Here is a 22,853-nt window from a genome sequence, read left to right on the forward strand (position 1 = left end):
ACTGTCTCCAGGGAATAAAGCAGCGCTCTGCACCCTGATTCCTTCATGTGCTTCCTTTTCTTCTCCACAAAACTGAGCCTCTTGTTTTTTTGATAGACACTTAACTACTTAAGAGAAGCAGCATGGCTCAGTGAAAAGAGCACAGGCTTGGGAGTCGAGGATGTGGGTTCTAATCCTGGCTCCGCCACTTGTCTCCTGCGTGCCCTTGGGCAAGCCACCTAACTTCTCTGTGCCTCAGTTACCTCATCTGTAAAATGGGGATTAAGACTGTGAGCCCCACGTGTGACAACCTTATTACCTTGTGTTCCCCAGTGTTTAGAACAGTGCTCGGCACATAGTAAGTGCTTAACAAGTACCATAATTATTATTACCTAAATAGCTACATCCGCAAGCCAGCCAGGCCCCGCAGCAATGGGGAAGACCGCCAACCAGCACAGTCATTCGGATTGCACCTGGATCCCGAAGAGGTCACGTCAGTGTCTGTAACCCCCAGTGTTTCTCAGGGCTGGCTTGATCATTTGGTGTCGGCAGGAAAGGAAATGGGCAAGGCAGAAAAAACAACTTCACTTTTATTCCTTAAGGGACCCGTGGAGAACAAACAGGAACCCGACAGCTGCTGTTCTCGGACACCAGAGGACAGAGGGCACAACGACTCCGTAGACAACCATGCCAGTGAGGGTGCCTGGGCTGCAGGACTCACAGTAGGAGTGTGTATCAACAGGGGCTGACGTTCTCCTCCACCACGCTCTTCGTGAGACTTCAGACAACTGGGTCGCAGCCTCAGTCTCCGTGAGCTTCCTGACTGGACAAGACGGCCTGGGCGCTGGCTCCCCGGGCCCAAGGCAGGAAACCCTGGGTAATCTGGAGACTCCCGACAGTGCCCTGTGCCAGGGGTCCGGATTCTAAAACTAACTGCCGCTGGAAAACTCAAATTTCCTTCCGCAGTGCTTCTTCCGGCCCCTCATCCACTGCCCGGCAGTGGCACTCCTGTCCTTCACCATAGTGGGGACGAAGTAGGCAGTAGACGATGGATGGCAGGGGAACTCGACGGGTTCTTTGCAGTGAGCTGCATTTTGGGGGGCTTGGGAAGGACTGGGGACTTGATGACAGCAAACAGTCAGAAACTGTGCCTGGGTTAGAACCCTCAAGGCTTCTGGACCCACATTCTGAAAGGCCTGCAAGGGGCAGTGGTAGTAATGGGTGAGAGAGAGAAAGAGAGGGAGAATGAGAATTTGTGTGTGTGTGTGTGTGTGTGTGTGTGGGTATGTGTTTGGGGACGACGACGGGATGAGACTGGGAAGCAGGTCTCCACTGGCACGTCTTCCTCTTCTCCCGAATCCCAGCAGAGGGAGGGGAAGCTGACACCAGAGTCTCCCGGCTGTGGCGCTCCCTGCCCTGAGGTCACTTTGGACCCAGGCATTCGACGATTCCACTGCCCCGGATGCCATCGAAAAAGAAGAAGTTGGTGTGCGGTGGGTCTCTCTGAGACAGGGCCTGTGGAGGGATTTGGAAGGACACGTTCGGTGTTGGGTTTAAAAGGACAAAATGGAGCTGAGCTGAGACCCTCCCCTAAACTCCCTATCACCCCAAAGGCAGATCAGGGCAGCCTGAGAGGACTCATTAGCTGCTCGTCACCAAGGCCCGAGTAGCTCTACACCCCAAAAGTTCCTAGGGCCAGGCCGAGGGCACTCTCTGCTCCATGGTGCCAGGGCCGGTCAGGACAGCAGCCGAAGCCGGCCGCAGACGGCATTTTGATGATGGTCCAGAAGAATGTGCTGGCCTCGGGAGGATCAGAGTGGGCTGGAGGGAGGAGGGGGACCAAACCCCAACACTCAAATTACCCCCCTTCCCCTCCCCTCAGCTAAGCCCCCTTTCCCTCTGCTCCTCCCCCTCCCCCCTCAGCACTGTGCTCATTTGTATCTATTTTTATTACCCTATTTATTTTGTTAATGAGGTGTCCATCCCCTTGATTCTATTAATCGTGATTATGTTGTCTTGTTTTTGTCCGTCTGTTTCCCCCCCATTAGACTGTAAGCCCGTCATTGGGCAGGGATGGTCTCTGTTGCCAAATTGTACATTCCAAGCACTTAGTACAGTGCTCTGCACATAGTAAGTGCTCAATAAATACTATTGAATGAATGAATGAACGAAATTCAGCAGGCAGCGGTCACATAAGGGATCCGGTAATCGCCTCTAGGAAGTACTGGGTTCCAGAGAGCTGCAGGCGCTCTGCCCCCAGCCAGCAACCCCTCCTGCACACATCCCGGAGGCGATTCCCAGCCTGTCTGTGCCATGTCCTGGGCCCAAACTGGGATCCCTCTGGCCCCTAGAGGTTCCCTGATAATGGCGCACTACCCCAGCACCCCGCCTGCAGCCTGTCCTTGGTCTTTCTCCGGTGGGCTGGAACCCAACAGGTGGCCTGGATCCCCACAGGTGGCCCCTGGGCCCGTTAGCAGCAGCCTGAGAAACTGACTGGGTCATTGGCTTCCCGGTGACCTCAAATCGGCTTCTCAAGGGACTGTCTCTACCGCTGTTGGCAGAGGCAGGGCTGGGGGTCTTTTTGCTAGCAGGCGAGATTTACTGGAATAATTGTTTGTAGGGGCAGTCTGCTTCGCTACCCCTCCACCATCCCCAACATCCACCACCCGCCCATCCTCCTCTCAACAGCCTACCGGGAGCTCCCCATACACCCAGACCAAGAATGTGGACTGCTCCGGCTCTCCAGGGTAAACAGACACAAGAGTCTGCCGGCAGCTGTCCCGATCCGGGAGGAGGGGGACGGGTGTGCAGGGGTAGAAAGTTGAGCAGGAGGGGAGGGGAGGAGGGAAGGGTGGCAGCTGGTTCAGAAGGACTGAGGTCTGGCCAGTCCTTAATCACCCTGGCCATTGTAAACCTAAGGCCTCCAAGCTAACCAAGGTGGAGGCCAGGGTGAAACAGCCATCGGGGCGGGGCAGGGGTTGGGGGGAGTAGATATATGATGAGGGCAGGGACAGGACTGAGCACGCGCCCTGGGAGTGGTATTGGTGCCAAAAGGGGAGCCCCGAGATCTGGTGGAGAATGAGAAGAAGCCTTGGCACCCACTCCCTTCCTGGGAAGCAGAGGGTATTGGGTCCAGTGGAGAACACAGTTTGCTGCCAATCTCAGACGGGGCAGCAGGGAGGCTCCCACCTTGTCTTGCCCTCTGGCAGATCACACCACGGGGACTTCAGGGATCATCGTGCCCGCTGGGGAAACAAGGGTCAAGGGGTAAAAGAAAGCGGTCGCACAGCCCGACTCCTCTGGTGTGGGAAAGGGCCGAAAGGAGGTGAGTTCCCTTGCTCTCAGGGGCACTGGGAGCTGTGCCAAACAGGGGAACCACAAAGCACCCTTCAGGGCTCAAGCCAGATGATTAGAGAGTGCACGGAAGGAAGGGGTAGGTCAAAAAGGGGGAGCCCGAAAATTAAGTGGGTCCTGGCAGGATGGCTCAGTCGGATGAATCCAAATCGCCCAATTTGTGGTTCAAGTTAAATTCATATTCTCTTTCTCTCCCTCTTCCCCTCTCTCCATTTGTAGGGGAGGCAGTAACAACCAGCTATCAGGTCTCTTTGCCCACTGTGGCCAGATTGATTTCTCCACAGACTGACTCTCCCGGGAGGCGGTAGGGACAAGTACAGAGATCCGGACGACAAGAAATTACCTTGACGACTTCCTGACCCAACACTCCGCCAACAACGGCACACACTGGAGCCATCTCAGAGAGGCAGCAGCTGAAATGTGAGGGTGGGGGGGGGTAGGGGGAAGGGAGAGAAGAAGGGAGCAGCGTCAGGAACGGAAATGTTGGTGAGCCCTGGCGAGGGCGGCGGCACGAGACTCACCTGTACTCCCTGAGAATTCTCCCTGAGGATTCCTCTGCCCACGGGCCAATCCGTGGGGTCTGGGGGAGGAAACCCTATATATGGCCTCCCTAAAAATATGGCCCCCTAAGTATCAGCTGGTCCGGGGGCTCCCTGCGGGGAAAAGGCCCCGGTCACATTCTCGTGATTCTCCCCTGCGCAGATGAGCGGCGGATTCTGAATGCGCCGCCCGAACAAATGCGGGGTGCAGGCCTGTGTCAACATGCAGGCGGGCCGGGGGTGCGTGGGGGTAGCATTTCTCCACTGAAACCAATACCCGGAGGTGAGAAATTGTGCTTTCTGCCCACACGAGACCCGCTCCATGGGTTGGCTCGAGTGACCCGATGGTCAAAGAAGCGATGGCCAAACTAACTCTCTTCCCCCTTCAAAGCCCTACTGAGAGCTCACCTCCTCCAAGAGACCTTCCCAGACTTAGCTACCACTTTTCCCTCTGCTCCTCCTCTGCCCTCTGCTCCCTTCACCTCCCCTCAGCTAAGCCCCCTTTCCCACTGCTCCTCCCCCTCCCCCCTCAGCACTGTGCTCATTTGTATATATTTTTATTACCCTATTTATTTTGTTAATGAGGTATCCATCCCCTTGATTCTATTTACCAAGACTATGTTGTCTTGTTTCTGTCCGTCTGTCTCCCCTGGTTAGACTGTGAGCCCGTCACTGGGCAGGGATTGTCTCTATCTGTTGCCGAATTGTACATTCCAAGCGCTTAGTACACTGCTCTGCACATAGTAAGTGCTCAATAAATACTATTGAATGAATGATCTCCCACCCCTCCGTGCGGGGGTGGTCCTCAGGCCGAAAAGGATCTCCCCAAAGAGAGCAGCCCACCAGCCTGCTACCCATAAAGCTCTCGTAACCAGAGCAGGGGCCGGGGGCCACCCAATCCCTGGCTCCAAGGAGCTGTGAACACGGCAGTCCCCAGGCAACCAGGCCTAGCCCGGCCTCGTTGCCCGACACCACTAATGGGGAGGGGGAGGAAGGGCAACTGGCAAAGGGGAGTGGTCCCGGGGCCTTGGCCCGTCAGCACCACTAACCCACTGAGGTAGGGGAAGAGCCATCGGGAAGCGGCTGAGCCATCGGGAAGCGGCTGAATGCCTTGCAGGGGGAAAAAGAGTGAATGAGTGGCACTGGTGACAGCCTAGAAAGATGATAATCGCTTTAGTGAGGAGGTGGGAGTTAGGAGGGAAGGGAGGGAAAATAGTTCGGAGAAAGTGCCCAGTGACCAAGCCCCTCAAGTCACCCCGGGAAGAGTCAGGGCCACCCACCACATATAATAGGTTCAGTTGCCACGTGACCCAAAGCCTCAGGTGGGCAGTCAGTTCACCCGGCCCCTGGCAACAAAGGCACTTCCTGGACCTCTGAACATGAAAACTTCCTCAGGCAAATGAACCACTGAGGCAAACCCCTGCAGGGAACGCGCCTTGCCCCTCCCCCCCGGCCCTCAACCCAGCTCCGAAGGCCCTCTGGAGGCAAAGACCGCCTCGCCAGGACTCCCGTTGCTCTGCAGACAGTGCCTCCCCACCCCGGCCCCACACACATTCCTCTCCCCCGCGATCTCCACCCCCTCTTCCCCGCACCGGTCACCCTGACACTGACCTGGGAAAGTCATCAGGGAGCACATCCGGGCTGACTCCGAGGGACTCGAGCAAATCATTCCGGATCTGGAGCAACAGCTCCGAATCTTCCCCGGAGGTGTCCGACTGGGGGTCTCTCCCCTTATCCGTACGGAATTTCAGGAGCACTGGCAATGGAAGAGAAAAGACCGTGAGGTACTTCTATTACTAATTATTATTATTACTAGAAGGAAGAGATTTCTGGAAAAAGCAAAGAAACGCACGACAAATCAAGAGTGTACGAAACCACTCCAGCACAAAAGGGGTCTTTCACAGCCCACCCTCCCCCCTGCCCCAACAGGACTCCGCGGCACCCCACACCCTCCCCTCCGCAGGTCCCAGCTCAAGGGACAATCAGCCAGCAGCACCCCTCGATACCCATGACGGGGTTGGAATCAAGCACCCCTTTACTTCCTGGCCACCCAAGAATCCAGAAAGAGGGAGAGAGGCTATCGGTATTTAAGGGGCACCCATCGTGTGTTAGACACTGTGCTAAGCACTTGGGAAAGTGGCTCAGAACTTTGAAACACGTTCCCTGACCACGTGAGGGCAAGGCACAAAAAGGGGGATAGAAGGAAGAGACGCACAGACACAAGGAGACAGGGAGAAGTGAAGAAGAGAAGGCCAAGACGGGGAGAAGGGAAGATAAAATTAGAAGAGGAATAGGAGAAGCGAGTTATTCTGATTAGGCTAGGGAGGAGGACGAAAGGATAGAAACAGAACCACGAAGGCAGAGGAGCAGAGACTGGATCGGGAGGAAACGGGGGAGCAGAGAGAGGGAAATCAATCAACAGTATTCCCTAAGCACTTTCTGTGTGCTAAGCATGGTCCTTAGCACTTGGGAGAATACAGTAGCATTGGTAGTCATGGTCTCGAGGAACCATTCTGGGTCTAGGAAGGTCTTTCAGGTAGCGGTGCCAGGTGAAAATCTTATTCTTTAATAGTTCTTGGTGAAATCAGAGGAGCCGGAAAGCCAAAGGGGAGGCCCCGGTGGTGGGGGTGTAAATCTGTTGTGATTGGCAGTGCGCTACTCCTGGACCACCACCTGACATGGTGACTTCACCCCCGGCCTCCCTGGCTTCTCGAACAGAACGACACAGATGTTGCTGCAGCTCCTTCTCCCCTCCCCTCACCTACGGTAGCCCCGGGGCACAAAACAAGCCCCCTCCCCTGCAGATGTGCAGAGGCAAAGCAAGGAACGCTGGTCGAGGCATGCTGCTCTCTTCGTCGGAGTGCCCTGTTCTCGAGCGGAACCGACTCGCCAGAGCAGCGGTCCCCCGAGAACCCCCACCTCATATTTTGGAGCTCCCGTCAGAGCCCCGTGACCCCTCCCGCGGCCCACCGGCTCGGCTTTCCCACTCAGGGGACAGGCTGGTCACATGCTCTGGCTAAATACGCCGCACGCCGCGGGAGATGGGGCTGGACAGGTCGGCCAGCTGCCGATCTTCACAGACAGCCCACCGGAGATGGGAGGAAGATAGGACCCGGTCGCAGCGGCTGGGGGCGATGTTTATCTGGGCCTCCTGCCCACCGCTGGTGCCGTCTGCCCAGCCGATAATAGCCGGGCAGGCGAGCTGGCACCGTCCAGATACCTCGGTGACCACATCTGAAGGAGTCTTGGGGCCTCTGGGAAAGGAGCCAGCTGGGCCCCCTTTCACTCAGGAAGGCAAACAGGAGCTGCATTTTTCACCCTTCACAAAGTCAGCCCTTCACAGTGAGCGCAAGGTCTGCGGAGGGGAAAACACATCCATTTCACAGACCGTCAGCACCCCCTACCCCAGTCAGGGATGCTGGTGTGTTCTTGTTTATTAACTTTTGTTCCATTTCCTTCCCCCTCACGCGAATGCACACACATGCACGCATGCACATACACACACACACGGCCACCACTGAGTCGGGTGCTTCTGGCAAGAGCTCCTCCCCGACCGTTTACAGATAAAGCGGCTCAGTTAAACCAGACCGTTTTCAATTGTAAAAAGCTGCTCTGCCAGCCGCCAACTGACCAAGGCTCGTCGGAGAACATGCGCACCTTTCCAAGAAAGAATCGGTGCCCGGTGCGCTCCAAGGCAAGAGGGGTGGGGCGGGAGAAGGTGGCACAGAGCTCTTGAGGTTTCCCCACAGTCCTCTCCTCAGGGGGCAGTCCCTCCCTACAAATGGTGGCCGACAAAGCCACTGAGATATCAGGCCTGCGGGCAGTAGGCCAACTACCCGGGAGCCCTCTATTCCCAAGAGTGGCCACCTCCTACAGAGCCCACTGATCAGGAACAGTTAGCCCCACGCCCAACGTTGACTCATTTCTACCTAGAGCCACTACTGTCCGTCAGTTAAGGCAGACTAGAATGTGACCGATTTAAGCCAGGTTGCCTGCTGCTTCCGGAAGGTAGAGGCAACCACCTCGGCCCTGCCGTGGGTGGGAATGGGAACGCCAGCTGATGTCTTCAGAAGCGTTTCCTGTTAGGCCTGCGGCTCGGACACAGGCCAAAGCCGTGGGCCGGGCAAGCAGGGGAAGGTACTGGGAGGCGGAACCGGAGAGGTGCAAGACCAGGCTCTCGGACTCGAGCAACTCTTGGGAGGGGACCCTGGGGTGGGAGAATTTCCTTCTGCTGCAGCGGAGGTGACCAGAGCCAGTGAAAGGGCCGGGACTGATTTGGCTGGTGTGGCGGACAGCCCTGAGGCAGCATGACGAGGGTCCGTCTTGGGGTGAGCGGGGCCCATGTCAACTTTCCCACAACTTGAAAAACAGTGACTGTACCAGTGCCCAGGGAAGGGGATAGATGGCCAGCTGGAGGAGTGACTGTGATGGCAACTTTAAGGCAAACCTTCTCTAGAATGGCCGTCGGTGCCATCCACTCCTGGGTCAGGGACGGTTCTCCCATTTGCATCTAATCCTGCCTGTCCCAAGAAAACCCCTGGGGGGGCCTCAGTGTCCAGTGAGGGTGGATGGCGTGCAGCCTGGCCCTCGGGTTGCCCCTGTTTCTACCACCGCAGACCTGCGCCCGACGGTCAGCAGCCCGCCTCCGGCCGACTGGACCGCCATGGCGCTCCAGACTGGGTGCCCCCCCTCGGCTGGCAGGTGTCACACACCCACAACGATCTTGTTGACACAAGGAGCACCCGTCCCTGCTCATTATCGTGGTCTGCCATCTTTGCTCTTTTCCCCTCTCTATTTGGCTGTGACTTCTTCCTTTCTGAATGACTGCGGTCTCTGGGGGCAGCCTGGCTTCTCCACCAGCCAATCCCACACTGCCACAGCTTTCTGATAAGGCAGCGGCACAGAAGCCGCTACTTTGAACAAGGTATTTTTAAACATTCGTGGTCACGATGGCTTCAGATCAACAACTGCTCAGCGACCCCATTATCTGAAGCTGTTTCCCCGATTGGATGGCCGTCACCACCAGGCACCGGACAGCAAAACATTCTCACTTTTACGTCACTACATCCTCGCCAGGTTGTGCGGAAAAAAAAAAAAGAAGAAGAAGAAGAAAAAAAAGGAAGTTCAGTGGCTCGATTCTCCACAGTGGCTCGACTCTCCCGGGCGTCGGCTTCTCTGGCCACTGCGCCGGAAAGTTGGAGGTGACGGTTCCCGATTCCTGCTGCCCGGCCGGGCCGAGGGGGCCAGGTGCTGAGGTTGGCTTCGTGGGGGATGGGCCGGCCCCGTGCATCCCCTTCTCTTCTCTCCCACTCCCCGATCTGAGCCGAGGGGCCCTCAAATGCGGATAAGGAGTCCGGATACTCATCTGGCCCCCTGGGAATTACTGGGATTCCAAATCCCAGTGGGCCGCAGAGAAAGGGTGGAGTTAGGTTCTGCCCCCCCTCAACATTGGCCCTGTTTTCTCTAAGTCTATGTCTCCCTATACTCTGAGCGCCTCTCCAGACTGTAAGCTTTTTGTGGGCAGGAACGTGTCTGCTCATAGTTATACTGTACTTTCCCGAGTGCTTAGTCCAGTGCCTTGCACCCGATAGTTACCCAATAAATACGACTGATTGGACCAGACCCTGGCCAGGCTGAACCGGCGAGGCCACATGCCCGTCTGGCTTCCGATGTGCTTGGCCATCAGTCTCGTCCCCGAGATCACACCGGCCTGGGCAGCGAAAGTGTTGGGTGAGAGGTCTGAAAGGGGACGTGCTCCTCTGTCCGGCCTGCAAGGCTGTCATGAGAAGCCAGAAGGGACCTACTGGAGAAACTACCAAGGGTGGCCGAGAACGAGGGGGCTGAGTCTGAGCATTGGTCTTCCAGGAAGTTCCCACACATCTAGTCGCTGCCCCCACCCCTCATCCAAGCCAACGGGACACTGGTCCTTCCCGGGAAAAGGCCGAAGGCTCCCTGTGCCGGGAGTAGGCCTGGTGTTATTGTTCACTCCGGTAAGAGAACGCGGGTTCCATACTAGACCTGGTATTTTTAGCACTCCTGTTATGATAAACTTACGGTAACCTCAAAAAGAACAAATCAAAGTCAGCTTTCTGCCACAGGAAACCAGCACACGCTCGCTGTTTTGCAACGTGCCACGGGAGAAGAGAAGAAGAGAAGGCTCGAGAGCCTTTGGACACAGATGGCCGGGCACAATCTAGAGATAATGGAAAAATGCAGCCGGAAGCGTTCAGCTTCTCCCTGTCTAGCCAGAGGCCTGAAGTGTAAACTGGAAAATTTCACAACCCCAAGCAGGCAGGTCAACACGCACCCCTGCTACTCTTGGGGCGGCGTGGCACGAGATGCTGAACTCCCGATGGGTGGTAAGAAGAGCCCACCTCTTGAGATCTGTTTCGCCATTCCTTCCCCACTGGAAACGCTGGTTCTTGGAACGGTCCAGGAGCCTTTCAAGCACCCCTAATCCGCTCCGGGGTGACCTCTGCAGAGCTCTCCTCCCATCACCTCTGAAGTCCCCAGAGCTCAGGCTGACCCAATCACGTGAATGTCATTGTCAATCGCCTCCCTAAACCTCCATCACTCCCTCAAAACCACTCCAGCTTCCTCCAGCTGCCCCGCTGCCTCTGAAGGGGAGATCCCCCCTCCCCCTAACACCTCTTCTATAGCTCCAACCCCTCTCCCTCTGTTTCTGCCCTTATTCCCTATCAACCTTCTAAAAATCACTTGTTCCTACTCCCCTCCCCAATAGTCGTCTTCCATCTCTCACTCTGCAACAATTCTTTCCCTTCTGCCTTCACACATGCACCCCAGCATGAAAAAAGCACCCCCCTTTTAGTGGTATTTGCTAAGCGCTTATTATGTGCCAGATACTGTATTAAACGCTGAGGTAGGTACACAATAACCAGTTTTGACTCAGTCCCTGTTCCACACTGGGCTCGCAGTCTTAATCCCCATTTTACAGATGAGCCAACTAAAGCACAGAGAAATTAAGTGACTTGTCCAATCAAGTGGCAGAGCCCATAATCTAACTCCTCCAGCTATGGCCTTATTTTCCAGTTCCCATTCCTAGAAAGGGCCATATACCTCCTCTGCCTTCATCGCCCCTCCACCAATTCTCTTCTCAAGTTTAGCTGCAGTCTGGCTTTGGACCTTTCACGCCACTGAGATTGTTCTCTCCAAGGTCACTAAATGACCTCCTTATAGCCAAGTCAAAAACTGCTTCCAATCAATCAATCAATGGTATTTGATGGCAGAGCACTGTATTAAGCACTTGAGAGAGTACAATACGAAAGAGATGCACTCCCTGCCCCCAAAGAGCCATTTTCAGCATCCTCTTTGATCTCTCTCTTGCTTTCGGAGGGTTGGAATACTCCCTCCTCCCCCAAACAGCAACAGGACTCGGTTTTGCCGGCCCACCAGACAGCCCCTGGTTCTGTGGGGGCTTGCTAGAGTGGCCACCACATTTTCCCCCATTTCAGGAACAGCTTGCCCTGCTCAAAGTCAATCTGCATCCCGTTCAACTAACGGAGGCCACGGGAATGCCTAGAGCTATGCCAGTCCAAAGGCCAGAAAAATCGCAGCTGTTCTGGAGCACCAGCCCCAGGACACCGAGTGATCCTTGGGAGACCCTGGGGCTGGTGCTTCGACAAAGCCTCGTCTCCCCTCAGATGGACACCGGCCAAACGGGGAGTGCAAGACACATTTACGGCCCAGTGACGAGAAGGAAAAATACCACCGAGCAAAATAAAACGCCCCTTCCAGCAAAGAAATGGTACAGTCGCCGTGGGCACAGTAGGGCTCAAGGTCACGGTTTGGGGTTGGAGCAGAGTGGTGAAACAAAGGCAAAGTAGCAATGGCTCACGAAGACAGGTCTCAGGGGAGGCCAGGGCGCAATCCTGGTTTCGTTTTCTGCGGGCCCTTACTTCTTTGATGCTAATTCCTCCTGCCAGGGCTCTCCCTGGGTCCCGACCTGACAACCCCCGCCCTCCAGATCCAGTGGCTATAAGGCAGTGCATCCCATTGTTCAAGGGACACCCCTCCCTCCCTCCTCCCCACCCATCCCCACCCAGGGCAACGCTCAGCCGCCCTTCTAACATTTGGGCCCTGACTCCTTTCTTCAGCAAACAAGTCAACATCCAGATAAACTGGGCTCAACCCTCACCCTAACCGCAGGCCCTGGGGCAGGGTTCTCTCAGCCTTGCCCCTTGCCTGCTGCAGGAGGCCACTGTCGTAGATGGGCACTGGCAGCCAGCCCTAGGCCAGCCAGACTGGGCACCACGAGAGCCGGTGGGAATTCTGACTCCGGTGGGGAGTGAGCGCCAGCAGCACCAGTGGCACGGCACGCTCCCCAAGCTCACTTCCGTGACAGGAGCTCGATCCTTGGCCCTACCTTGAAGCAGAAAATAATCGGAAGTGGTCCGCTTCAGCAGGCTCTTTGCTTTGTCACTGCTCCAATCCACCTCCAGAGCCTCCTTTAACGGGCAGAAGACCACTTTCTGTGGAACAAGAGTTTAAAGAGTAATATAGAATGCATCAAATCTCTGAGCTGGCTTCACATCCAACAAAGCCACAGTCCTTTAAAATTCATCCCAGTAATAATCATCCCCTCCTCTGGCTCCTTCTCCTCCCCGGCCCCCAACGTAAACACTAGGCATCGGTGCTCAGTTGGTCAGTCAGTCAGTCGGTCAATCGTATTTATTGAGCACTTACTGTGTGCACAGCACTGTACTAAGCGCTTGGGAGAGTACAACAATAAAGTCTAGAGACCCAGAACACAGTACTAGGCACCAAGCATGGGATAAAGAAGTCAAAGACACAGTCCCTGTCCTCAAGGAGCCACCGCTCCTGGGATTCATTTCAGGCTGGGAGGTTGGCTTGGCCTCACATCTTGGAGAAGTATCATGGGCTAGTAGATAAATCCCACATCTGGTAGTCAGAAGGACGCAGGTTCTATTCTTGGCTCTACCACTTGTCTGCTGTGTGACCCTGGGCATGTCACTTCATTTCTCTGTGTCTCAGTTACTTCATCCGTAAAATGGGAAGTAAAACTGGTAGCCCCACGTGGAACAGGGACTGTGTTCAACCATATTAACTTGATTCTATCCCGGTGCTTGATAGAGTGCCCTGCATACGTAAACACTTAATACAATTAATATATTACTATTATCGCTATTATTATTATCTGGTTGGGCCACCAGGACTTGAATGTCTGTGGATAAATTTCTTTTTTGGGTCTCGGTCTTTTCACCCTGGAAACAGCGATAATGCCAATCCCATACTTTGCAGGAATGCTTGAAGGCTGTGCATAAAATGGACTTCAGCTTTTTAACTGACCAACTGATTCAATCAATGGTATTTACTGGGCAGCTACGCTACTGGTAAACCAGTGAGAAGCAGCGTGGCTTGATGAAAATAGCCCAGGCCTGGGAATCAGAAGACCTGGGTTCTAATCCCAGCTGCAACACTGCCTGCTGGGTGACCTTAGGCAAGTCTTCCTGTGATCGGGTGCAGTCAATCATCAAGGTTCAGCTGTGCTGGACAGTTCAAAGGACCCCAACCTAACCCCTCGGCAGTTCTGAGGGCCGGTACACGTGTGGAGAAGCACCTGCAGGTCTGCTCGGGCAGCAGCAAGATGGATTAAGTAAATGAAATTCTCAAACTGCCCTGAACGACATTAAACAGAGATGGTTTCCGCCTCCTCCTCCCTGCAATCTTCACTGGTTTCAGCACTTGGCAAACACAGCAATGGGTGGGACGTGTCCCAAAGCTGGGCCCAGGCTGTTTGACCTCACGGGACCACCTGCCCAGGGCAGGAAGGCCGTCTCGTTCTCCGTCTGATGGATCGTAAAGTGGAAGCCAGAGAACAGGCCGGGCTGCCAGCGGGCTGCTCGGGGCACACGGCCAGCCCGGAGAGAGGATGGACCTCTGCCAGACTTCCTGGGCAGCCATTTGCCAAAGGCACTGGGGGGCTAGGGGTGGGAGAACCACCCAAAACCACACAGGAGAGAAAGCGGCTACTTGAGAGAATCTCCCTGGTGGCTACTCGTCCCCCACCCAATGGTTTCACAAGTAATTCTTAGAATAAAAGGTATCCGCAGTTGTCTGAAATTTGATTTGGATGATCCCACTCCAGAGCTCAAAATTGTTATTTTTCCTAACACATGGCCCTCAGTTCTGATCTTCCTCATCCGGGGCTGGTGACAGGGACTAAGGAATGAAAATCACTCTGAAATGGACCATGAGATAGAGATTGGCGATTCAAGAGGATACTCAAACAGTGAGACGAGACAAGGAGGGCAGTGCTGGGGTGGATGGGGGACTCTGGGAAAACCAGGAAGAGGGGGCCCCCCGAGGGAGTTGCAGCCAGCATGTCTTACTGGCACCGGAGCGAGTGAAGGCTTCCCGGAGGCTGCTAGCCAAGGGTCAGGCCCTCCTGACTAGGGAAGATTAATGACTGAGGGCAGGGGCTGAACCTGGGCCTGACTGGCAGTTGCGGCTGCCAACTGGGACAAAGCAGGTTGGGAGCAGGAAAGCTGCCCAAGTTAAGAAACCCCTTCGGCTTCTAGGTTTCTGCTTGGTCAAGATGTATGCGATGTCTGTGGGGCGAGGGGGGAGCGCGGAGAGGGGAGAAGAGAAGGTGGAGGGACATGGCCTAGTGGACAGAGCAGACCTGGGAGTTAGAAGAACCTGGGTTCTAATCGTGGCTCTGCCACTTGCCTGCTGTGTGACCTCGGGCGAATCACTTCACGCAGTGATCTGTAAAATAGGGATTAAGACTGTGAGCTCCATGTGGGACAGGGACTGTGCAGAACCTGATGAACTTGTATCTACCTGAGTGCTTAGTACAGGGCCTGGCCTAGAGTAAGCACTTAACGCATACCTTTAAAAAAAAAAAGGAGGGAAAGTCCCAGGAAATTGGCTCTGGGGAAGCCAGGTAAAGGGCGATGGGCACTCAAGGAATTCAGCCGATCCAATGAAAGTTGAACACTGCACGTCAGGTTGTATCAGGGAATAGAGATATTTCTGCAGGCCCTTAGGGATAAAGGCGGGCTAGACTCAGAGGCAAGGCATCTTTCGCTGCTCTACCGAGCTCAAAGAGTTCACCCTCTTCTACCCACACCAAATCCTCATCTGTACGAAGTCAAGTAGAAAGTACCAATTTCCTGGAAAGGAGCAGCCTGGGGGGTGTCTGTCTGAGGGCCCGGGATGGAAAGTTGCAATTCTTCCCCCTTGTTGGGAGCTCAGAAGCAGAGATCAGACAGTCTTCCGGTTCGCTACAGCCCCGAGTCGGAGGGAGATGACCACGGGCTTGAATGAGAGCAGCCAGAGGCGCAGGTAAGGCCCCCTTTTACCATGTCTGAGCGGAAAGGCTTGTTTTGATGGAACGGGCCGCTGGCCCCGGCAGCCAAATCAGAAGGCTCAAAGCCCTGGAAAAGCACTCCCTGCCCCGCTTTCCCGCTGGGCTTACAGCCACAGTCTGTATTTCTCATTTCTGTGCCCTAAGCAACATCAAGGACACATCAAGGAAGGCAGGAAGTGGCTGGTCTCCATTAAAGGGCCGCTGATCAAACGGCTCTGACGGCAGTTCCATAAGGCGGCGCCTCCGATGCCGATCTGGTAGAGGGGCAGGCTCGTAAAAGAAGCGGCAGCCAGCGGCGGCAGGGCAGTCCTCCTCCTCGTCGGGGGCGGGAGTGGAGATGTGGGGAGACAAGGCTTTGGAATGCTGGTCATTAGGAACAGGAACGCGTTGAATGCATCCTAACCCTAGCCAACGAGGATCGGACTTCCCGGGGGGTGGGGGGAACCGTCCAAGCCAAGCAGCTGACTAACAACGTCAGCTGCAGAATATTTTGATACCTTCAAGTCCTGCCCCATGGAGGAAGAAGCTTCCTGAAACAGTCCACAGAGGGCAGGCTGGAAGGATGGGTCAGAGAGGGCGCAGAGGCCGCTCACTGACGGGTCTGCCCGGGTGGGGGTGGGGGAGGTGCCGTCTGCGTTCCGCTCATAGTGAGATACAGTAGAGCAGACCCCAGAAGGGGATTTCCAGATCGGTTCTCTGCAGCCAGCCAGCCAGCCCACCAGGCAACCCACCTTCCCCCGCAGCACTAGCACAAACTACTCCAACTTTCAACTTCCAACTGGGAGCTGCTCATACAAAGCTGGGAACTCCAAGTATTTCAATGTGAAAGACCCGACAATCCCAGAATGCCCCCAAGGCATAAAACCCTTCACACCAAGGCCAAGTGTCATGCTTACAAGAGGGGGTGATTTATAAACTGACAGCACCAACAATACAGCTTTTCTACTCTCCTGTTGGTTACTAATTCCCCTCCAAAAAAACTCTCCCAGCCATTCAAATAGGGCCTGGCTGCTGAGGGGGGTGGGGGAGAAGGGAAGGAGGAAGAGGAGGAGAAGGTGGGAGAGAGACCAAGCTCTGGCCCCACTGCAAACAAGTTAGCTTGATAATTAAGACAATTTGAATAGAGGGTAAAATACAACTTGGCAGGGCAATTTCCTTGAAGGCTGATTTCCTACCACAACTTCTGACTATCCCAACCCACACCCAATAAGATGCGGTGAGCAAATTTGGCCCTTTGGCTTTGGCAGAAATGCTCGTGGTCCTTCTCCAGAAACTTCCTGCGACTTTGGATGTGGTCACCTGTCATTCTTCCTGCTCCACATCACTTCTCAGGCACCTTTCCCCGACCCCAGGATGCTATTCCCCCCTCCACCCTGGGCCCAGCCCCACCTCTCAGAACCTTTGTTATCTTGCTCCTGCCTGCTCCCCCTCAGTCTGTCCCCTCTGACATCGACAGCCTCCTTGGATGTTTATAAGGTCCACCCCTCCTTTAGATCTGAGCCCCAGAGAGGGAGCAGCTTGGTTTTCTGCACGCTCCCTAGCCCGCCAAGAACAGTGGGGGATTTCCCCTCATGTCCCCTCAAAGGCGACCCAAGTACCCCTAAACAGCTTCTTGGAGGAGACGGTATATGCCATTCAAGCTTTTCTTCATCAAACTTCCTTTGGGGTTTTTCCCCCGAAGGTGATTACACATAAAAAGAGAAATAAAAAAAAGTAAGAACAAAAAAGAACAGAGTAGAGCCTCCTCCCCCGGGCCCCAGGCTCTCCCCCTTTAAGTTACAATGGGCTAAGCTGGTGGGGTCCAGCGCAAAGACCCGAGCCCTTCCTCCTATTTGGTAAATTCCCTTCGACTCTCAGCACTCAAGACACTGATAAACATGATAGCAGCAGCAGCAGCAGCAGCCACCACCGCCGCCTAGCACCTCTGCTCAGAAAGACAGAACGTTTTAGATGTGGCATACTACACGCCCAGCCAGCTATTTTTAGGTGTCGACTGTGGAAAGACATGGTTTGCACCTTCCAGGCTAGAACACGTACCCTTTTTACCATTGTTGTCTCAGTCGAATCCATCTTGGCTTTTTTGGTGTCCGGTCCGTCTTCCACACCTTGGCCAGCTTTGGTGACTTTGGTTTTCTCCCTGAAAAGAGCCACGAACAGAGGCATCACTGCCACCTGACTACCCACAGCCCCGTTGGAATCAGGCTTCTCAGATATTTCCCAGCTAGGTGGGCTTTCCATGGGGAGGAAAAAATGCGAGGAGAGCCACGGCTTTTCAAACAATATGCACTCCCCAGGCTTACCCGGCAGTCCTCGGGATCACCATAAAACCCAAATAATCGAACAGCCTTCCCGGAGGGGTGGATGTCGCCCTGATAGGCACCAACAGTAAGCCTAATTGATAAAATGAACTTTGCCCCCAGGAAGCTTCTATTCTCAGATACAAATTTGCTTTCCCCCCCCATTCCAGGTTTCCAACCCATGAGCCCTGCCTCTCTCCTTTATAATCATAATAAAAAATTATGGTACTTGTTAAGCCCTTACTACATGCCAGCCGCTGGGGCAGATACATGTTAATCAGATTGGAAAGTCTCTGTCCCACATGGACACTCTTATCCTCATTGTACAGATGAGGTGACTGAGGCCCAGAGAAGTGACGTGACTTGCCTAAGGCCACACAGCAGACAAGTGGCGGAGCTGGAATTAGAACCCAGGTCCTTCTGACTCCCAGGCTCGTGCTCTGTCCACTACGCCTCATTGCTTCTCCAGAACCAAAAGAGCTGCTGCCCACAACACGTCTGCATACTGTAGGCTCCAGACTGTAAATTCACTGTGGGCAGGGAATGTCACTGTTTATTGTTGTACTGTACTTTCTCCAAGTGCTTAGTACAGTGCTCTGCATATAGTAAGCACTCAATAAATACGATTGAACGGACTGAATGAATGGTCAGAACAGGGCTCTCGAACCCACGCTGCATAGACTGTCTCGGGGCGCTCAGGCCCCGGTGGATCCCACTGCGGTTTACCTGGAGGCATTACCAAAAGTAGGGGTGGGACAGAGACTGGGACCCCTTTAATCCAAAGGAGAAAGGGGCGGCCTTGAATCCCAAACGGCGTATGTTCAAATGCATGTTGTGCTATCTTATTCAGCTGTACCGACCGTCACCTATCTAGCCAGCCACCGTTTGGTGCAAATGCTCCCGAAATCTTGGGAGGGCAGGCCTGGAACCCTGCTTCATGGCAGCCTGGGTTGGGTGCTGAACGTCCCCCGAGCCGAGCCGGCAGGTGCGCTTTACTGAACCCTCTACGGCCGCAGCCGGGGGTTTCCGAAGGAACACGCAGCCACTCCCGCCGTCCAGGCTGTTGGTTCTGGGGACAACTCCCAAAGCACACTTACTCCACAAATTCGTGCTCTCCAAGATTGGCGAACATGTATCCGTGGTAGCCAAACACGTCTCCGGCAAAGAACTTGATGCTATTTTTGTGGCAGATTTGGTCAATCTTAATCAGGACATCCCTGGAGCAGCACGTCAGACAGACCTGTGAAAACCAGAGAGGCAGAGAAAGAGAGAGGGAGAGAGACAAATAATCATAATAATAGTTGTAATATTTGTTAAGTGTCAGGCACTGTACCAAACACTGGGGTAGACAGAGGATAATCGGGCCGCGCACAGTCTCTGCCCCACGTGGAGCTCACAGTCTTCATCCCCGTTTTACAGATGATATAACTGAGACAAAGAGAAGTTAAGTGGAAAGAGCATGGGCTTGGGAGTCTGAGGTCATGGGTTCGAATCCCGGCTCTGCCACTTGTCAGCTGTGTGACTCTGGGCAAGTCACTTAATTTCTCTGTGCCTCAGTTACCTCATCTGTAAAATGGGGATTAAGACTGTGAGCCTCATGTGGGACAACCTGATTAGCCTGTATCTACCCCAGCGCTTAGAACAGGGCTCTGCACATAGTAAGCGCTTAACAAATACCAACATTAAGTAACTTGCTAAAGATCATTTCATTCATTCATTCATTCAATCATATTTATTGAGCGCTTCCTGTGTGCGGAGCCCTGTACTAAGCACTTGGGAGGTACAATTCAGCAACAAATAGAGACAATCCCTGCCCACAACGGGTTCACAGTCTAGAAGGGGGGAAAGAGACATCAAAACAAATAAAGAGGCATCAGTAGCATTATAAATAAGCAGAATTATAGATATATACACATCATTAATAAAAATAAATATAACTACAATCATAAATATGTACATAGATACACAAGTGCTGAAGGGCAGGGGGTAGAGCAAAGGAAGTGGGTCGGGGCAATGGGGAGGGGAGGTGGAGGAGAGGAAAAGGGGGGCTTAGTTTAGGAAGGCCTCCTGGAGGAAGTGAGCTTTCACTAGGGCTTTGAAAGGGGGAAGTGTGCTAGTTTGGCGGATTTGAGGAGTGAGGGCAATCCAGGCCAGAAGTAGGATGTGGACCAGGGGTCGACGGCGGGCGAGGCGAGAATGAGGCACATTGAGGTCAGTGCTAGAGAAGCGGAGTGTGCGAGTTGGGATGTAGAAGGAGAGAAGGTCACGCAGCAGACAAGTGATGGAACTGGGATTAGAACCCAGGTCCTTCTGACTCCCAGGCCCAAGCTCTTTCCACTAGGCCATGCGGGTGTGAGCCCTATGGCAGCCAGCAAACCCAGGGATGGTGCTCCCATTTCTCTTCAGGGACTGTGGCCCCAGGTGGGTAGGAAGCTCATTCCAAACTGGTACCATGAGTTCCCAAGGTATCCGAAGGGACCAGGACTAAGGGAAGAAAAGCTGTAGGTTTTCACACGGAGGAAGTGGGCAACAAATTAGCTCAACGCTCCTGGCCCATTCCAATAAAATCCCGTCGATTCCCAAGAGTGAAAGCGTACGGAAATTGCTAGGTGGCCCGCGGACCAACCAACGGGGCGAGTGAAGCCCGCTGTGGAGACCTTTTGCTTGGAGCCAAGGAAAATGTCTGTCGACAGTTTAGCCATTATTTCCAAGTCTTGTGTCCCCCCAGTTGCTACCTCCCTTTCCCAGAAACCTGGACAACTCTCAGACACAAACCACGCCAGTGCCGAACGTTATTTTCCTGACCAAAAGGGTCAGGAGTTGAACATTCCAAAACCTGCATTTTCACCTTCTGATGGTGAAAATTTCAGTCAAGGTAAACAAGTCTTGATGTGATTATTTTCCATACATTCTGGTGTGAAACTTTATCTGCCTTAAAAGACAATAGAAAAGGTTACAGACCAAGTGACCTCCCATTCAGACTCAGACAATGCGGGGCAGCGATTCCATACTCTTCCCCTGGGGCTCCTGGGCTGGATTACTCAAAATTGAGGTGTCAGGCACGTCTTAGTTTTAAATTCTTAGACACCTTTTTAATTCCCCGACACTGTTACTCAGGGCAACATTAAGAGGTAGTGGAAAAAAAGGTTGAACTTCCTTCCTCCACATGCTTCCATGAGATCTGGGAGGGGAAGGCAGGCTTATTCCTATTTATTTCCTCCTCTTGACTTTCTCCCCTGACCTGAGCCCGCTCTCGAGAGTTCTGCAGTGAAAATGGAAGATTCCCAGTTTGGCACAGCAGAAGACGGCCAACACTGAGGAGGGCCAATTCAAAAGTCACGAAGCCAAAAGAGAAAGACTAGCAATTATGGAAAACAAAGACCGGATGGATAGATGAGGTGAAGAGAAGATAGGAGTTATCTGGGCTACTGCCTGGTGGGAGAGGGATGCCACAAGCCCAAGGCCAGAAACCAGGCCCGCTGCTGCGCACAACACATCTGCATACTGTACACAATACAGCGGTAGCAACGGGACTCCTGGACACAACTCAAGAGAGAATCCCCCACGGATTTCTGCCTGTGACAGACATGCAGTTTGGGAATGAGGAGGCGGGCTCAGGAGTGCAGGGGAAAAGGTCGCGTCAGGCTGCCAGCGGAGGGAACGGAGAGAGGAGAGGGAACCGATCCAAAAAGGTCTCTGGGATTCCTTCTGAGGAGCAGTGTGGTTTCAGGATGGGTTGATCCTGGGAGTGCACAGGACCCGGATTCGCTCCGCTGGCCAAAGCTGAGCAAAGCCCGCAAGGGTAGCAGGAGAAATCGCTCAAGTCCGACACCTACTCCCCTCCGAAAAGTCAGTCCACATTTGTTGACGACGAAAGATTCAAAGACGGCACAGACTTCCCGGGCCGTATTCACAGAGAGGTCGGGGGGTGGTTCAGCCTAGTTGGAAAAATTCAAACTCCATGCGATCTGGAGCAGCTTGTCAATGAGTCAGACCTGAGGGCTTCTACAAGGCCCTCAATAGCCCGGACCCTGCAGTGGGCAGGGCACGCACCCACTCAGTGCCCCCACCCTGCACCACTTCTGCTGGCAACGGAAAATGGACGTTCAATTCGCTGGGCTACGTACCGCGTCGAACTGGGTGAAGAAGGTTTCGGGCTTATTTTCTAGGAGATCGGTGTCCACCTTCACATCCACCATTGGGTTGAGGTTCTGGGCTCGTTCCAGAGAGGCTTCCGCCCGATTGCGACCAGAGGATCCGGTGGGAATCAAGAATTGTGCTCCAGTGTCTTCCGGTGTCACCTACGAGGGAAATCAGAGGAGATAAATAAATCATGACCAGAAGCTGGTTTTTTGCGGTATAGCTGCAAACAACTGAAGTCCAGCTCCAGGAGGCAACCCATCAACCGTATTTGCTGAGTGCTTATAATCTGCAGAGCCCTGTTCAAAGCGCTTGGGAGTATACAACAGAATTAGCAGACATTCCCTGCCCATAACGAGTTTACAGTCTAGAGGAGGAGACAGGCATTAAATCGAATATGTAATGTACATAAGTACTGCGAGGTTGAGGTGAATATCAAATGTCCAAAAGTCAGAGATCCTAGAGGCGCAAAAGGGAGAGCGAGCCGTGAAAAATACGACTTAATCAAGGAACGACTCGTGAGGTAGGCATAAGCTTAATAATGCAATATTGCGCTTTTCACGGGGAAGCGTGCGTGATTCTCTGTGGGTGCTGTAGCACAACCCACAAACAGTTCAGTTTTGAAATTTGCTTCCCAATCTCTTCATTCACTACAGATTAATAGAGCACTGGCTCCCCCATGTGTCCAAACCGATGCCTGGAGTCCTGGAGAAGAAAAAATCGTCTGCCTCTGCCGTGATCATTAACGGAGAAGCGGCCTGGCCTAGCGGAAAGAGCACGGGCCTCCGAGTCAGAGGTTCTCAGTTCCAATCCCCACTCCGTCACTGGCCTGCTGTGTAATCTTGGGAAGGTCACTTCTTTAGAGAAGCAGTGTGGCTCAGTGGAAAGAACCCGGGCTTGGGAGTCAGAGGTTGTGGGTTGTAATCCCGGCTCCGCTGCATGCCAGCTGTGTGACTTTGGGCAAGTCACCTCACTTCTCTGGGTCTCGGTTACCTCATCTGGAAAATGGGGATGAAAACTGTGAAGCCCCCCGTGGGACAACCTGATCACCTTGAATCCCCCCAGCGCTTAGAACAGTGCCCTGCCCATAGTAAGTGCTTAACAAATACCACCATTATTATTATTATTCTCCAGGTTTCGGTCTCCTCAATGGCAAAAAGGAGATTTGGTACCTGTTCTCCCTCCCTCCTT

At 53.8% G+C, this 22,853-nt stretch overlaps 1 protein-coding gene across 2 annotated transcripts in view; it reads right to left on the reverse strand.

Moving 5' to 3' along the window:
- Positions 1 to 551: 551 nt before the first annotated feature.
- Positions 552 to 22,853, reverse strand: part of SAE1 (SUMO1 activating enzyme subunit 1) — a 36,008-nt gene continuing 13,706 nt past the window's right edge. The window contains exons 3-9 of one of the 2 annotated variants that reach the window (XM_029065304.2): positions 21,650 to 21,823; positions 18,620 to 18,762; positions 17,263 to 17,362; positions 12,256 to 12,361; positions 5,484 to 5,628; positions 3,677 to 3,746; positions 552 to 1,494 (exon numbers count right to left, since the gene is read on the reverse strand). In XM_029065304.2, coding sequence (XP_028921137.1) covers positions 1,402 to 1,494; positions 3,677 to 3,746; positions 5,484 to 5,628; positions 12,256 to 12,361; positions 17,263 to 17,362; positions 18,620 to 18,762; positions 21,650 to 21,823 — 831 coding nt within the window. In that variant the 3' untranslated portion in view covers positions 552 to 1,401. The remainder of the gene's footprint in view (positions 1,495 to 3,676; positions 3,747 to 5,483; positions 5,629 to 12,255; positions 12,362 to 17,262; positions 17,363 to 18,619; positions 18,763 to 21,649; positions 21,824 to 22,853) is intronic. The other variant, XM_029065305.2, reaches the window with a different exon arrangement.

This window comes from Ornithorhynchus anatinus, chromosome 5 (assembly GCF_004115215.2).
Source record: "Ornithorhynchus anatinus isolate Pmale09 chromosome 5, mOrnAna1.pri.v4, whole genome shotgun sequence".
Classification (NCBI taxonomy): domain Eukaryota; kingdom Metazoa; phylum Chordata; class Mammalia; order Monotremata; family Ornithorhynchidae; genus Ornithorhynchus; species Ornithorhynchus anatinus.